The sequence below is a fragment of the Prionailurus bengalensis genome, chromosome B4 (genome assembly GCF_016509475.1).
Source record: "Prionailurus bengalensis isolate Pbe53 chromosome B4, Fcat_Pben_1.1_paternal_pri, whole genome shotgun sequence".
Taxonomy (NCBI): Eukaryota; Metazoa; Chordata; class Mammalia; order Carnivora; family Felidae; genus Prionailurus; species Prionailurus bengalensis.
This window is the reverse complement of record NC_057358.1, coordinates 71,755,207-71,773,759: the sequence shown is the minus strand read 5'-3', so window position 1 is coordinate 71,773,759 and position 18,553 is coordinate 71,755,207. Positions and strand designations below refer to the sequence as shown.

Genomic DNA, 18,553 nt, shown 5'->3' with positions numbered 1-18,553 from the left:
AAATGTTTTCAGATTTTGCCAAATTTCCCCTGGAGGACAAAAAAATTGCTCCCAGTTGAAAACCATTGGTTGAAATTCAGTAAATACTAGGAAGATAGCTGTATGTGAGCATGATACCTACCCCTAGTTTCTGTTAGTCTTATTTGATCCTCTTGAGGGCTTTTGGTTTTATGCCAAGGGTGAAGAGGAGTTTATGTACAAGCATTTAAGGGCTTCCTGGCACTTTGAGCTGGTTTTAATAGTCAATGGCAGGAGACACAAAATGTGATGATAGGGGAGAGGATCAACTCTTATATTTAGGACCTAAGCAAAATATGCTGGGGGTGCCTGGGTGGCTTAGATAAGTGTGGGACTCTTTCAGCTCAGATGATCTCACAGTTGGTGAAGTTGAGTTCCTCATCTGACTCCATGTTGACATTACGGAAATTGCTTGGGATTCCCATTCTCTCCACACACACCCCCACCCTTCCCCCACTCGCTCTCTGTCTCTCTCAAAATAAATAAGTAAACTTAAAAAAAAAAAAGATTATGGTAGGACTCAGGTCGCAAAGAATAAAACAAAAATAGGTATAAGAAATTGTTGAGTAGCTCTGAACATGCTGTGAAACCTGAAAAAGATGCTATGTGATGTTTCAAAAGTTTTGCAGCTTTGGGGATGGGAGCTTCTTGTAAAGGGACAAAAGTAGGGACACAGGGATATGCAATGGCTTCAGCAGAGACTCAGAGAACGTGGGAAAGACCCAGAGGATGCCCAGGGGCAGGGAAGTAGGCAGTGATAGTATGTCTTGATTTATTCCTGATCCCATAGAAACACTCAGGGTACACCCAGAAATAACTGGTGAGACATTGAGGGGGGACCCTTGGATTCATCAGCAGCCAAGGAAATTTGTATTCATAGCCTGTAACATAATTGAATTTCTGGTATGAGTTTGAGTTTTGTTTGGCCCCCTACTCTCACCATATTGCTTACCTTTGCATTTCTTTGTAGCATGCAAGAAACATTTACCACCTACTAGTGTTAAAAAGTATTCATAATTTTGCCACGCCTTTACTAGTCAATTGTGTCAATGCTGAAAAGTAAATCAGAACAAATACTTATTTTGTATACCCACCTTTTGTGAAAGAGTCAGTCTGGTACCTAGATGGATACTCTACAGATTTATATGTGCAGCTGCCTCCAATTATTTATAAAAAATATATATGTCAGAAGAAATTTTGAGATGTAATAGACAAATTAATGTAAAATGTTTATGTGGATGAAAAGAAAATCTTTCCATTATTGACAAGTGGGGAGCAGTTCTAATGTTATGGAAAAAATATTGCACAAGAAGATTTGGGTTTAATTCTTACCTCTGCTATTTATTAACTGTGAGCACTTATGGAAATCACTTAACATCTTTGAGACTCAGTTTCCTCATCTATTAAATGGGATTATTTGTATTATGAGGTTGGGAGAGCAGAAGTAAAGTAAGATTAAATAAGATTACGTATGTGGAAAAGTGCCTTCCAGAAAAATAAGTCCTTGGTAAAAGTTTGTGATTAAATATGTATTTATTGCCATAGATGCTTCAGTCAAGTAATGCAACATGAATTTATTTATATGTTACACTAAGTTGTTACATGGATAACTAAGATGTTACAATATAAATTTATTGAACACTTGAGGCAACAGTACTCTTAATGTCCATATGATGATACTGTCTTATATTTTAAGCCAATTATAATGAGATCTTTAACTACTTCAATATCTAAATTGCCATGGATTATCTCCCAAACCAAATCACTTTATGCCAAATTCCTTTCTGGTCTGAATAACATTCTAGCCAGTTCTTAGATAGAGCATGTATAATTCATCCTCATTTTGCAAATTATAAGATAAAACCTTAAATGTAACAATGGGAATTTATGTTATTTTTCTGTAGATGAGTAGCAGGTTAAAATACTTAATAACTACATTGCATTTATTGTTTATTAATATTAGGAAAAATGTCTACTTAGAATTAAGAAATCCACTTAGATCATTTGCAGGTATCTTATGTGAAGCAGCAGTTTATTATCCTTTTTTATTACATAAATGAAAATAATTTTTTTAGAAAAGACTCTTCCCCCTGGAAAAGAATCCATTTGAAATGATATGTGGGACATCACATGATTGCAAATTTTTAAAAATTTAATTGATGGAGATTTTTCAACTTCATTAACTTTAAGGTCAAGTATAACTTAGAGATTAAATGATAATTACCAGCTTTATCTTGCCTTCCATGAAATCTGGGTCATGTGTTCTAGTTATATTTGTTAAAAATGCTTGAAGTCCATTAACAAATGCCACTATTAGCATTCCCTTTGCAGTTGTCTTCCTTTAGTCGTGTGTTCATTTGCTTCCAAGAAGAACCAACTGCAGTGTAAAATAAGATTATCACATTGCACCAAGAACATCTGAAAAAAGACTTAGAGATAGGAGATGGAAGTTTCAGCATGGTTAATGGCAGGAAACAGTATAGCTAGAAATATGTAAGGATTGGACAAATAATACAAATCTAACTTTGATTCAATGGTCCTGAGATTGTTTGGGATCTGTCGTGAAAACGTGTGATGTTGCAAAGAAAATTGAAGTGATGCGGTCAAAGGAACAGATGTTGGAGTAAATGTTAGTTTCATTTTCAACATTATGAATACAAATAGGAATAAGTTTTTAGGAGATACATTCGTTGTGCATTGCAGGGAGCATTAGGCATGAATTAAATGAACGTGACAAAGAAATGAGAGATGTGAATTACATGATGTAGAGGGACATGACTTGTTTGGTCAAATGACTGTTCCAGAGCAAGAAGAGCTTCATGTGTTTGAACATTATGGTTCTAAATTACATTTCTTATTCATTGGTATCATATAAAAATAGACCCCTGAGATTTTTTTTTAAGGTTTATTTATTTAATTTGATAGAGAGAGAGAGCATCTGCATGCATGAGCGAGCAGGGGAGGGACAGAGAGAGAGAGGAAGAGACAGACAATCCCAAGCAGGTTTCATCCATGATGCCAGTGCAGAGCCCAATGTGGGGCTTGATCTTATGAATGAGATCATGACTTTAGCTGAAATGAAGAGTTGGACCCTTAACTGACTGAACCACCAAGGCTCCCCAATCCCTGAGATTTTAATAATACATAAGAGTATTTTCATTTTTACTTTTTATTCCATCTTAACTTTCCTCCAAATAATTGTTCTTTGATAAGAAGAATGTACTCCCAAACAGATTTTTACAAGTTGTTCATATCCTTATATAAGAATGCAGTGGTGAAAAAGTGGGACTGAAATTGCAGAATGTATATGTTTGTGGATACTGAGTTGTTGTGAGGTCATACTTCCTAATCAACATTAAACATTGATTAAGATTGTCAAATTTAACAATGCAGTTTAGTCAGTGATTTATGTATAAACAAGCAATTGGAACTTGGAGTGGTTCCATATCTTTCATGAAAGCACTGATGTAATGTTTAGATTAAAAACTCTGAATGGGCATCAATTTGGATATTGTAATGACTGAAACCCTTGTTTTTGGCAAAATAAATATATATTTGTTAAATTAGTTTTTAATATTTAAAAATACTAATCTTCCTTTTTGGAAAGAATGCTGTTCAACTTGATGAATTTTCGAATCCAAAATGACAAGGCAATCTTTCAAACTGTCTGTTCCTTAATTTCAAGCAAGTTGGATTCAGCCAAAACAGCTACTAACTGGCCATGAATAAGCACAGACAAAAACTGCAGAAGTAGAGACAGATGGAATCCCCATGGCCAAAGAGGTTAGGGACATGCTGGGGAGGAATTGGGACTTCATCTGGGCCTTGAAGAGTGAATCCAATTTAGATTGGCAGAGGAGTAAGCAAACAGAAAGAGCAAAACATGTTTTGAAGTTTTTTCTGCAACAGGAGGTTTACAGCCAGGAGCGTTAGATCACACTGCTGAGACAGGGACCAGATTGTGGAGGAAAGGGATTATATGGAGTGATTCTATTCAAGATTTGCAAACCACTAAGTTATAGCAGACACTCAGGAACCTTCCCAACTTTAAACAGGTTCCTTGGTTATGAAAAGGGAGCAACTCTATAAGTGCCCCCTATGTCACAGGGTTAGGAGAATTAACACAGGGTACAGAACCAAAGTGTTATAAAAATGTCAAGTGGTAGGGGCACCTGGGTGGCTCAGTGGTTGAGCGTCCAACTTTGGTTCAGGTCATGATCTCACAGAGTTGATGAGTTTGAGCCCTGCATTGGGCTCTCTGCTGTCAGCACAGAGCCCACTTCAGATCCTCTGCACCCCCCTCCCTTTGCCTCTCCCCCACTTGTTCTCTCTCTCTCTCTCTCCCTCTTTCTCTTGCTCACTCGCTCTCTCTCAAAATAAATAAATAAACTTCAAAAAATATCCAAAGGTAGATTTCATGTGGATAGCTATCAACCCTGCTGGGTTGCTATACTCTGCTTGAGTAATTTTACTCTGCATCCCAGCCAGCTCAGTTTCCACTTGTTTCCTGCAATGATTGTTGTAAACCTTCATCATTCCATGCAAAGTTTTGATTCTACCCATTCTCTTATTCTCAGCAGGTAACTTCTTTACCAACAAAACAGAAAACAGAAACTAACTTCCTTATCCTTCTGCTCCCATAACATAAACCCACATGCTTCATGCCCATTTTTCCTCCTTCTGCCTAGTCTCAGTGGAATGCATACCCTTTCTCCTAGGAGTGATGGGTCCATCTGAGTACTGAATCTTATCTCTTTCTGGCTTCAGAGGCATCTTATTCCGTCCATTATCCCCTCAAACTCTGTTTTCAACTTATTTATTTCTATTTGCTTCTCCAGATCAGCATTTAACTATGCTCACGTTTCTTTCTTAACCACACATTCCCTTCTAGCTTTTGTTTTTTGACCTATTTCCCCTTTTTATCCCAATTTCTGAAAGGTGTGATTGATTTTCATTGTCTCCATTTCTTCATGTCAGATGCTCTCCTTCACCTACTTCAGTCTAGGTTTTTTATCCCATCTCCCTTCCAAACTACTTACACCAAGGTCACTGATAACTTCTGTAATGTTAAATCAGATGTCTTTCAGCCAGCATTTTGCTTGACCTCTAGGCAACAATTAATTCTATTGCTCCCTCCCTGCTTCAGATACTTCTTTACCTTGTCTTCATGATACTACATTGTATTGATCAGGGATCAGAGTTGCAAACAGCACAACCCACTCTGGAAGTTTAAGCAGAAAAGGAATATATTGAAGAATGTTAGAAGGCTCCCACTATATGTGGGAGGACAGGTTTAGATGATGTTCAGCCAAGACAATGCATGTCAGACCTGAGTACATATCCCACTACCTCTGCCTCTTGATGTCAACACCACTACTCACACTTAATTGCATAGTGTTCACCAATGACATCCGGGACTAGACTCCAGAACCTATGCCACTGCTACCATCCTGAGTGCCAAATGCCTTCTCCACCCTGCTTGTCAGATTTCACAGCCTTGCTTAGCCATGAGTTCTCTTCTGAACTGAGGTTTTGCATTAGTGCCCCTGGTGGGCAGTCCTAGGTTACAAGTCTATACCCTAGCTGCCAAATACGCTGAAATTTGACTTGTGACTTCCATCTTGGGGAGATGGGGATTTCCTCAAGTATAGAACGTGTGTTCAAGGGTGATTGCTGACCACTATTTCAACATTGGTCTGCTTCTTCTAGTTTGCCACCACCTCTCTGAGCAAGCTTTTTCAGTCTCCTTTCTTTACTTGCCTCTTAAATATTGAAGTTCCCCAGCCCTCCATCTTAGCTTTTTTCTCCTCATTCTGTACCCTCTCCCTGGGTGATGTTGTCTAATATTATGGCTTTAATTACTTTCTCTGTGCTTGAGGCTCCCAAATCTTGACTTCTATTCTTGTCTTCTCTCCTGATATATATATATATATGGAGAGTATATGGAAGTACTCAGTACTTCTCTCCATTGATAGATAGATATAGAGATAGATATGTGTATATATAAAGTCTTTTCTCTCCTGATATATATATGTATATATATGTAAATGTGTGTGTGTATGTGTGTGTGTGTGTGTGTATATATATATATGTATATATAATCTCGATATCCCCACACTTTTTTTGTATGCAGCTAGAACATACCGTCCCAGACACAGGAAGCCAAACTCCAAGTGAGTGTCCTCCTAGCTTCCAGTTTGCTCATCTTGAATCCATCCTCTCTTCTACCTTGCAGTTAAAAAATGTTGCTTAGCAACTCGTGTCATTTCATTCATTCACACCCGTTAGAGGAGCATACACACACACACACACACACACACACACACACACACGTGCATGTGCCTACATGGCAGACAGTGTCTCTGGAAGGTTGCACAAGAAATTGGTAAAAGTGGATATCTCTGAGATTGCGAGTGGGAAGTTGAGTGGCTATGGGTTGGACTTAACTTTAATTTCGCCCTCTGTTGTATCTTTGAAAGTTTATACTCTGTGTACATATGATGTATTAAAAAATTGATTTTAAAACTTCAATAGATTCCCATCCATCACAGGATAAGGTCAAATTATTTTGTGAGTTTTGCAAGATATACACACAAAATAGCTCCTGTTTAGTTCATTAGCCACATTTAATGTTATGCTATTCTTTGAATATATCAAAATCTCTCACTTTTCACAATTTGTGCATAGTTCTTTTGTTTGAAATGTTCTCCTCTTTCCCATCTCATTAGCTAACTCTACTTTTCCTTTAGTCCTCTACCTAGATGTCACACCCTCCTTCTGAAAGCTTTGTCTTGCCTGTAAGATTTGGAGCCCTCACATTTTGTTCCAGATGGCACTATCCTTATCAAATTCCCATAGCATTTTTAAAAATTATTATTTGTCTCTCAGAAGGACCAGAGCTCTACAAAGACAGATACTATCTGTCTTCTTCAAGGCTATGCCATTGGTGTCCAAGTTAATACCTTGGGACATAGTAGGAATTCAATAAATACTACTTACATGGATAAACTACTCATGCTTTTGTTTCCTCAAACCCTTACATGATCTCACCTTTCCCCACAAGTATATTTTTATGATCCACTCTCAACCCTGTCTCAAATTTTCTAACTGCATGTCTCCAAGTATATCTATTTTAAATCAGGAATCCTAACAATAAGAATAATGTATTCTATTAAAAGTAGCAAGAACAATGATACAATGCTAGAGTTTTTATCCTTCTTGAGGAATGTACCGTACAATTTACAATGAATGAATTAAAAAGATGAATGAAGAAAATATAGCATTATTATTTTGAGATATCAAAATATCATATGTTTCAGTAGCATATGATAGATATAGTTTTTAATACATAAAAATTAATATTTGGTAAACAAACTTGTTAATGCCACTGACTTTAAAAAAGGATTGCTTGCAATTCCTTTTAATGTTAGCCTATTTGTAAATGACATTTTAATTTATTCTTTACTGATTTTTCACCGAGCAGCCTACTTATACTTGCAAATTTTTTATTTTCAAAAATACTCTTATCTTCCCAAATGTTACTCTCAAATCTCTTTCCAGAATTACATTTCTCAGAACTTAGCCTTTTTCCTGGTTTATGAATTAAGTCATTGATCTCTTTGCCAACTTTGCCAAGCCAGTTTTTCACAGCTGGTGGGCTAAGACTTAGCAATAACCCATACCAATGTGTATTTGTCTTTAATGTGTGGAGTCCTTGCTGTTGAGCTGCATGACTTCAAGATTTTATTGGCTGAGCAATAAAGCATTAGTGTTCATTAACATGCTAATATAATCCTTTTATAGGGAAAAATTGAGATAGCATGCTGTATCCCTAGAAATATACCATGCTTTTAAAAAATGTTATCAATGACACATAAAGCATAAGATGGGGAGGGTAGGTAGCCAGGTTGTGTCGCAAAAGCACACAGGACATGATACCTGAGTGTCCACTGCCCCCAAGGATAGTCTGGAGACCACTCTATAGGCCAAAGGAACAGTAATGTGGGGCCTAGGAAACAGTTTTCTCATTATGATTGCCACTCACTAACTATGTAAACTTGTGCTAGAAGGATCTTCCAAACACCCAGATCTGATTCAGTTAAGTCTCTCTAAAACCTTTCCCATGTCATATAGGACGGAGTTCAGATTTAAAAAAAAAAATTTTTTTTAATGTTTATTCATTTTTGAGAGAGAGAGAGAGAGACAGAGACAGAGACAGAGACAGAGTGTGAGCAGGGGAGGGGCAGAGAGAGAGGGAGACACAGAATCAGAAGCAGACTCCAGGCTCTGAGCTGTCAGCACAGGGCCCAGTGCAGGGCTCGAACTCATGAACCATGCAATCATGACCTGAGCTGAAGTCTTACACTTAACCGACTGAGCCACCCAGGCATCCCTAGAGTTCAGGTTTTTTAATGTGGGTCATGGAAGTTTCACGATCTGATTCCTGCCACCTTCTTACTTTGTCTTTGGCATTTCTGTTTTTCCATTTTGTTAATTGTAAATGACTGTGGTTAGGTTAGATGATTTCTATAGTTTCTTTCAGGTCTAACAATCGGTGATTCTGAATAGTTACAAAGTCAACCTCAGCTTTCAGATAGGATGAAAGGGAATTTATAAATTTATAAATTACTGTTTCTAAAGCAGATCAACTTGAATTATCCTGGGGCAAGAGAGGTTGTTCAAGTATAAGAAACAGGGTTTACTTATGCTTTTTAAGTTTGTTGGCATATGACTGTGTGTCCTACAAAATCCTGGAGAATCAGATTCTTCACTGCAACCATACAAATCGTGTTCTCTTTGTTAGAATTGTAAAGTGTGAGGGCTGGTAATGACTTGGAAACCTCTAGCCTTTTATATATATATATATGATGAAATTAAGGTCCAGAGAGATGAAATGCCTGTCAGGTTTATAACAGAGCCAAAGACTAGAATCCAGTAGTCTTTATTCCCCCTGCAGTGCTCTTCTACCATGCAAGACTATATTTTACCACAGTGGCTTCTGTTCACTGTTCATACAAAAAGCTCACGTCCAGCTAAATGCCTGGACAGCATACTGGGAAGACAAAGGATCCACTCTGCCAAGGTGAGCTCCAGGTCAGATCAGTGTGAATTAGGACACTTATCCTTTTTCCTACGAGATGAAAAGCCATGAAAGGATTCATTGATTCATCTAGCACATTTTAATTAATTAATTAATTTTTTAATGTTTATTCATTGTTGACAGAGACAGAGACAGAGCTTGAGCAGGGGAGGGGCAGAGAGAGAGGGAGACACAGAATCCAAAGCAGGCTCCAGGCTCTGAGCTGTCAGCACAGAGCCCGACGCAGGGCTCGAACCCACAGACCGTGAGATCATGACCTGAGCCAAAGTCGGACGCCCAACCAACTGAGCCACCCAGGCGCCCCATCTAGCACATTTTTAGTAAGGGCCAGCCATTGTTCTATAACAAGGTCTCTACCCTCCTGAACCTTATATTCCAATAGAAATAGACAACAGACATACTGACAAATCACTTACTAGGATACTTTCAGATCCTGATAAGTAATGGAGAAACTGGGGCTTGGAAGGTTACTTTAATTTAGTCAACTGCTCCTTACCTTGATTGTACCACTCTTCTCAGTTCCACATTACCAACTCTTGTGAGATTTCTTTTTCTTTTTTTTTTTAACGTTTATTTTATTTTTGAGAGAGACAGAGAGAATCTGAAGCAGGTTCTGTGGTGACAGCAGAGAGCCCAATGCAGGGCTCGAATTCACAAACCATGAGATCATGACCTGAGCGAAGTCAGAGGCTTAACCAACTCAAGCCACCCAGGCTCCCCAATGAGATATATTTTTCTATGTCACTTCCCTACTCCCCTCCTTCCAAATGCTTTCATATTTCCATAGCACAGCAAGGAAGATACCTTTCTCGTATTTGTTGAACATTTAAGTGCATTCCCATTCTGTCTCCTATCCCATAGCTGTATTTCTGTTTTATTTCCTGCATAAACTTCAACCGAATGGAATACTCATTGTTCCTAAATGTTTCATGCCTTTGCTGCCTCTGCTGCTGGCACTAGACTTGAATCTCTACAATATGCCTGTTCATCTTAGAGCATCTCTATTTGACAGGAAACTGTTCAGTGGCAGCCTTCTTCAACTTTGTATACGTCTGTCACTTTAAGCCTACTTCAAAAATCTACCTCACGCCCTGCCACACCAACCAGCACATTGTCCTTGGTTGCCCAGTCTCTTAGTCACCAACTTTGCTCTGAATACCAGTCCTGGTAGTGAGAGTATTCTTTCTTGCCTTCCCTTTTCTTTTCTCTTTTTTCTTTCCTGGCACTTGATATATAGGACCTCATGCTGTTATTCATGCTGTATCCAGGCATCTTAATTTCATTATCAGCTCCTCAAGCTGGGGGAGGGAAGAGTCATACAATTACTTATATCACCAAATGTAAATTCCCAAATGTGTTCTGCATTAGTACGTGCTCAGAATAAAAAAGCACTGTGTTAAAAAAGTTGGTTGCTCCCTATTTAATGCCCATTGTATATGTTTCTGCTATATAGTATGCATCACTTCATAACATTATTGTTTAAGCGTTACTTCTCCAGCTAGAATTTGTCTTTGTTGCTTAATGCAATACGTAGACATGGGGCATGTACATTACATACTTGTTGAATTAATGAACGAAAATTTTAAAAACATGACTAGGTATTCAGAGCCTGTAATTTCATCATGTACATGGGTAACTTTAGGGGGGGAGATGGAAGAAGAATAGTGTTATAATGGTCCTGAGACTTATTTGATCATGCAGTACTCTGTGTTTCGAGGAACCATGAACCTCTCTTAGACATACTGCTCTCTAAAGCACAGGCTTAAAACATAGAAGGCACCTAACTGGATGATGATGATGGTGGTGGTGGTGATACTACTTAGAAGGATTATAAGTCCTTTAAAGGCAGGACCTAAGCTTAACTCTCTTTGTGCTGAATTTTGTGCTAAAAGTCACATGGCCCACACAAAGGGCACACAGTGTTGCAATTATATTTTTTGGTATTTTACTTTGTTTCCCCCCCTCACAATACTGCTCCTGACACTTCATATCTCTGGGCCATGAATTCAGTATTTCTTTGTGATCCAAACCATTCAAGTTCCTAAAAGGCTTCATGTTAAATAGGGTCCTCAATAGGTTTTGCTTTATGACCCCATGTTGCATTTTCTCTGATCACATGGTATCTTCACAGGAAACATCTACAAAAAATGAGATCGGCCAGTGTCTCCCAACAGTCTGTGGTTTGTAGACCCACCAACAAACAAGTGGTAGAGACAGTATTTACGCTGTCACAAAATACCCTATTTATCTTATAAACCAAATTATCCAATAGCTTTGGCTGTCAATAGGGTCCATTAACAGAAATCACCCTAACTGTCTCTTTTCTGTGTCTTCTCTAATAGGACTTTAATACTCTCAAAGTTCTCATTCCTTGAGTATTCTTGGGAGGGGTCTGGGGTGCTTTGTGTACTTCTGAGTTTGATTTGCCAGGTTTGTTGGCCACTCCTACTGAGGTGGGCTTCCTCCTCTAGCATACTGTTTGGAGAGAAGGACAGTGTCTTCAGTAATTAATGCTTGCTCCAGCTGGGACTCCGTTCTGCACTAGGCACTGTAGCTACATCCTTGACTATACCAAGAAATGAGGTCTTTCACTAGAAACTAGGCTTGTCTTGAGGAAATGATACAGTATACTCAATAATTCTCCCCTTTGATAACCAAGATCTCGTCACTGAGTTGCATTCATTATTCTTGGCTCTTTCCTTCCCAAAGATAAATTCTTTACACCGCTGTGCACATGAACTTCATTGTGGCCATCCCTCCCATTCGCAAGCTTAAGCCCAGGGGACTTCTGCAGTGGCTTTCAGTAACTTCCACTTCAGTTCAGCACTCTCTCAGAGGAGCAGGGTTAAAGACCATTGATCCAGCTGAGCTCATTAGTAATCCCATATGATTCCTATTATTATCTTAAGAACCTGGAAGCAAATGAGTTTTCATCATACTCCCCCAGGGTGCCTGTAGTTTGATTTTTAGGCTGTAATTGAATGTGATACTTGCCTTGCAGACTAGTGCAAACATTTAGAAGTAGCATGATATCATGAGAAGAGTATTATACTAGAAGTCAGATAATCTGAGATATATTCTTTTTAAAAAAAAAGTTTATTTGTTTGTTTATTTATTTATTTATTTATTTATTTATTTATTTATTTTGAGAGAGAGAGAGAGAATATCCCAAGCAAGGCCCATGCTGTCAGCACAAAGCTCAATTTGGGGTTCTTTCCCACAAACCACGAGATAAGGACCTGAGCCAAAATCAAGAGTTGGAGACTTAACCAACTGAGCCATTCAGGCACCACTGAGATCTATTCTTAGATCTTCCTTACGCTAGCCTTGAACATTTATTCATTCATTCTGCAGCATTTATTGACCCTGTAATATCCTAAACACCCTATAAGCTATTGTGAGTTCAAAAATGAATTACATATTTATTGATTCTTAACCCTGCTTATACATTAGACCAGGGATCATCAGATTATGGCCTGCAGGCCAAATCTGATGCAACTTCTGTTTTTGTAAATAATTTTTTTTTGAAATATCACCAGGCTTACTTATTTACATTGCCTGTGGTTGCTTTCATGCTAGAAAAACAGACTTAAATTTACAACAGAGATCCTGTAAGTCCCAAAGCCTAGAATGTTTACTGTCTAGATCTTTACTGAAAAATTTTGCTGATCCCTGCATTAGACTCATCATGGGGAAGATTTAAAAAAGATATCATTGCCTGTGTTCCACCACAGATAGTTAAATAAGATTTGGAGTGGGGGGTTGGGAGTTGGCCCAAGAACCGATGTTTTTAAAAAAGTATCCCAGATGAATATAATGTGCAGCTAGAGTTAAGAGACACAACTAGATGATCTCTACCCTGGAGGAGTATATAAGACTGACTGGCGAGAAGAAGCTTATAAAACTTAACAAAGTCACAATGGATGAATCTGCAATGGAAACACAAAGTTCCAAGAGAGCGCTGCATAGGGAGAATTTTACTTTATTAGGGAAGTTTTCACAGAGAGACATTTAAACAGATTCTTGAAGAATAATCCACTGGTGGCCAAGATCCACTAAGGGTGGTGATAGGCAAAGAAGGAATAGAGAGAACAGCATGTATAGAGGCAGGTAGATATGAGAGAGCATGGTCCATTTGAGGAATGATCAGAAGTTCTTTGTGGCCAGAACACTGAGAGGGAAGAAGGGAGTGGGTCATAATCTATAAAACTGAAAAAGTAAGGGCCAGAACTGAAAGAGATTTTTATGCTAAGAAGTTTGTAATTTATTGTGTTAACTTTCGTTTAGTAGTTTAGTGGAAAAATTGAGTCTTTCTAGACTTCCATTTTCCCATCTGTAGAATAAGCAGTTAGTTTAGATGATTGCCAAGATCCTTTTACCTCTAAAATATAACTTTCTGAGATTTCATCAGTTACTTCTTTTGATACTCTCAGGACTGGGTTATATGGATACCATGACTTACGGAGTAGTCAGTCACCAGACTATCTCCTATAATTGATCCATTTCTCTTAATAGTAGAAATGAGAGCATTGCTACTTTGGGGATGCCTGAAACAATGCATTAAGGCCCTTCATAAGGAGTATATCATAATGACAATATATTTGTGAAATAGTTTATGTTCCATGCAGAGAGGTGCTATAAAATGGGGACAGTCTTATTGTAAAATTCACATTCTTCCCAGTGCCTGTTATGACTTACCATGTCTTTACACTCAAAACTTGGTGTGTGAATTTCTATGGAAGTTCTTCAATATGATATCTTACTACTATTTTACAGTTTTTCATTTATATCAGGTCTCTACATTGTAATTTCATCTCTATTCAGACACTGGGATAGCTATATCTCTACTTCTATCTCTAATAAACTATATGGTATTGGTTTCTTGTCTTTAAGTTATTCGAGTTCTGGTGTATGTAAATATTTTATTTACCTCTTATGGCCTCTCCAAATACACAGAATAGCCAGTAAATCAAAAAATAATATATGGTATACTCAGCGTTTGAAGATTCCGAGACTCCAAGGTAGCAAACTTGTACTTTCTGATTCATTTTATCAGAGGTAGATGATTGCGCTGAAATTTTCTAACTATATTTAGAATGTTGCAAGTTGAAATATATAGACATGTTTGAAATTCCAGCAAGACCTATTGGAAAAAAATGTTTACAGTTTCTGTCATTTGAACATCAAGCATTCTTATTAAAGGAGATGTTTTGAATACTTTTAAAAAATGCTTTTCAATTGGAAACTATTGCCTTCTCCAAGAAAATTATAGAGAAACTCTAGAATATTGGCCACTGTTGACCTCTTTGCCCTACTTCTTCTTCACAGACATTGATGAGTGTGCTGAAGGGCGCCATTACTGCCGTGAGAATACAATGTGTGTTAACACCCCGGGTTCTTTCATGTGCATCTGCAAAACTGGATACATCAGAATTGATGATTATTCGTGTACAGGTAAACAGCAGCTATTTGTGAAATAAAATCTTCCTATTCCTTAAGTTTACTTTTAAAGGTTCCTTTTAACTCTAATTTTTTGGAAAAGGATGCCATAAATACTCCCTTACAACAAAACAAGTCATAAGGAAAAGCATATCTCCTTGATTTGGTAGTTAATGTTGAACCTGTTCTAAGGAAAGGAATACCTGCTTGCCCTGGGTAAGTTTTATACTCCCTGTTAGGAGAGTAAAGAAACACTAGAGAACCAAATTAACATTATGCTAATTTTAAATATAAACAGTTTTATGCTCAAAACTTATGGGAATCCAATGGCAAATCCGAGAAACAACCCTTAAAAATTTCCTTTATATGGCAGTAGATTTTTGCATAGAGGAAGGATAACATAAATAATGCGATGTTTTCAGAAATAGATTCTTGCAGTGCTAGAAAATGGGAATATTAAAGAGAATCGAGTTCCTTCATGTCTCTGGGAAATGCAGCTGAGCACATCAAAGAAGTTTTGCTTTTGTTTGTTTTATGAACTGTCACTCCCGTCAGTACCATCCAGAGTCCTGTTCATGGATATCGTGAGTGTAGTCATGTCTAAAGTTGGTCCTGGGACAAAACAGCCTATTCACTTCGTATTCTATGAGTTCCTACCTGTAGAATATGAAAGAAAATGGTGCTAGAAGAGTAGCTTGAAGACTATGGGGTTTGAGGAATTGTGGGTGTGAAACAGATATTTCCTTGGATTTCTTTTTTTTTTTAAATAGAAGAATCTTAAGTAAATTTTAGAAAAAATGTGTGGAGTCATAACGTTGGGGAGTACTTAAAATATTAATCTTGTAACTTTTTATTGTACCTGTCACTTTCTACTCCATCTCCAACTTTATCATTTTTGTCTAATGGATGTACAAATAATACTTAAAGGTTTCCAGGGAAAGAGACTGCATAACAGGCTAGTAAAACTATGAATCTATAATACAAGTGTCATCTTATGCCTCTGTGTTATTGTACACTCTTCTAAGTTTTCATTATAGTGACCATAATGTGTACTATTTGATATCTTGTTTATCAAGATAGAGGTCTTTCCACTAAATTCAAATATAATATTTATGTAAAAACAAAATATTGCATGTAAAGAACAATGAGAAGTGGCCTCCCAATCTATAGAGAATAACCAAAGATATTTTGAAGGTAGAATTCATATAGAGTTGCTGATTGATTTGCAAATTCTCGCTTTTTTGTCAGCTTATTCTAAATATTTCCACATTGTGGGACTAATTCTGCACGTTTTCATTAGACAAAATTTAATCACACCGAGTGGCAGAGTTTCTTGAAGTACTACGGAGATCTTTGTCAACATAAAAAATATAAATAACAAATCTCAATAAATATATGGAGAATAAAATACACAGTTTGCTGTATTGTTGGTAATATCAGTAAGTCTGAGTTCCAATGTAATTGTTAACAACAACAACAAAAGTCTTAGTGAAACTACTGCATCTCAGAGTATTTCAAGATGTGCTCATAAAAAAAAAAAATGGAGAGCTAGCAGTTTTCAAGGAGTCTGCTGATTCTGTGGCATGAAAGACTTAAAAGCTTTGTACGTTTTTATACTTCCTAGTGATTCTTTTTGTTTTTCTTACATTCTTAAAAAGTGTTCAAGAGTGTAAGTAAGAATACATGACACATAATTTGGCCTCCTGTTGAATGAGGAGTGTTTCTTCAGGGCAGAGTATTTTCAAGAGCTTCGTTTCCATTCCAAGCCTGTCTGTTGGCTGTAAATCCAAGGAATCGTTGAGCTGTCTTGCCTTACAGAGAATCTCTTGCTCTGGCTTTACCTCTCGTAGTGTATTTTCCTTCCAAATAAAATCCCGCAAATTACTATTTGTTTTTGACTACTTAGGGAGAATTTTCCATTAAGATTCCAAAGTATCTAACGATATAAATAAAGTATCCCATTGTAGGAATGCCAATGAAGGCCAAGATCATTTTAAGAAAAGCTGTTCAGGCCATGATTTTTGTGCCTAAAGAACCAGAGCCAAGAATTTCAAGATCTGGCAGGTGATGGAATGTATTTCCTTAATGATGCATTAGCATTTCCAGCTAGCACCAGTATTTCTATGCTTCCACTTAAAGAAAGATTTCTTGCCCTTAAATTTTCTATGTATTATGGGCAGGCCTACGAATTTGAGAATTTAGATCCATACATAAATGTTGGATTTCCTAGGGATCATGAGTGGATTTTATTTTATAGTCCAAAGTCAGGCGATCTTTGGCAAAACTTTTTATGTTAGACCATGCAGGGTCAGCACATAGTCAGCCTTCCTGTAAAGGAAATGAATGTTTAAATTCTCCCTCTTTGAATCTGTCCCTCCACACTTTAACTTTAGCAGCTATACAAAAGGCTCTAAGAAATGACTCCTCTGCTGGAGGTTTGCCTTGCAACTGAAGGTATCTAGGCTGTACCTTTTCAAGAGCTCCTGTAAGACCAGAGTATGACTTTGTTCTGTTGAAGATTGGGATTTATTTTCCATGAATTTAGATACAGACATCCACATACTTGCAGTATAAATGCAAGCCTTCCAGAATAAATGTCAAGACACCATCACAAAGCCATTCTCTGACATTTGTGGCTGAGCTCCTGGAGTTCTGAATTTGTTTTGCTTCTGTATGCTTGCCCCTCCTCCCTGTTGCAGAGCCCTCCCTCCCCACCCCCCACCCCCCCCCGCCGCCATAAGATAACTGACATTCTCATCACTGAACCCAGCAGACTCTCAGAGTTGCTTCCCCATCTGAAAATTAATCATTCTAATTTAAAGAAGAATCCAAGAGCGATACATGTTACTTTATAGCCAGGAGCTTTGATCAATAAAAGAAGCCTTTTTGCTTTTATAACCCTGTCACTCTCACATGGAAATTATGTATGCTACAGAGGAACTACCTTACATAGTTGGTAGAATTACATAGTTTATTTTTTTCTTTCAGTTTCAGATAATTTGAGTTATATCTTCCCCATAATTATAAAATTTGGGAGAGGAGGGCACCTGGATGGCTCAGTCAGCTGAGTATCCAACTTTGGCTTGGGTCATAATCTCACAGTTTGTGAGTTTAAGTCCCACATCCCGCTCACTGCTGTCAGCAGGTAACCCGCTTTGGATCCTCTGTCCCCCTCTCTCTCTGCCTCTCCCCAACTCGTTCTCTCTCTCTCTCTTCTCTCTCTCTCTCTCTCTTCTCTCTCTCTCTCAAAAATAAATAAAACATTAAAAAATACATAAAATAAAATTTGGGAGATGGAAAATTCTTAAAGGTAATCTAGTCCAATCTCTTAACTTTCACATGTGGGAAAACTGAAGCTCAAAGAGATTAATTGCCTTACCCATGGTCATACAGTTAGTGAGAGGCAAAAGGGGGGCCAAAAGATAAGCCTCCTTATTACTTCTCATATTATTCACCATTTGTTAAATTTGCAGCCATATAAAAAATAAATAACGGGAAATATTCATATTTTATGTAGAAATACATTATTAGTTTATTTTTTATTAAAAATTTTTTAATGTTTATTTATTTTTGAGAGAGACAGACAGACAGACAGCATGAACAGAGAAGGGGCAGAGAGAGAGGGGACACAGAATCTGAAGTAGTCTCCAGGTTCTGGGCTGTCAACACAGAGCCCGATGTGAGGCTCAAACTCATGAACTGTGAGATCATGACTTGAGCCAAAGTCCGATGCTTAACTAACTGAGCCACCCAGGTGCCCCTACGTTATTTAGTTTATAATATTCAGTATTTAAACTGCCTTTATTATAGATTGTTTCAGTTCATTAGCTTTGATTCCAAGAGGAAATTGTCCCCTACACATCTTATAATAATAATTCTGAACCAGAAGTCAGTAGAAGAAATATAAATCAGCATTTTCTGGGCCTCTGACTCTATTATACAGTTGTGCTAATCATTCAGTTGCAGAAATGCTGTAGCAGTTTAAGCTCTTCTAAA

General features: G+C 37.6%; 1 protein-coding gene across 4 annotated transcripts in view; it reads left to right on the top strand.

Moving 5' to 3' along the window:
- The window catches only part of NELL2 (neural EGFL like 2), a 338,935-nt gene that overhangs the window by 172,284 nt on the left and 148,098 nt on the right, over positions 1-18,553 (top strand). For 3 of the 4 annotated variants that reach the window (XM_043563469.1, XM_043563468.1, XM_043563470.1), the window contains one exon: positions 14,447-14,572. The exons of the other annotated variant lie outside the window; for it this stretch is intronic. In XM_043563469.1, the coding sequence (XP_043419404.1) occupies positions 14,447-14,572 (126 nt within the window). The remainder of the gene's footprint in view (positions 1-14,446; positions 14,573-18,553) is intronic. 4 annotated transcript variants of the gene reach the window in all.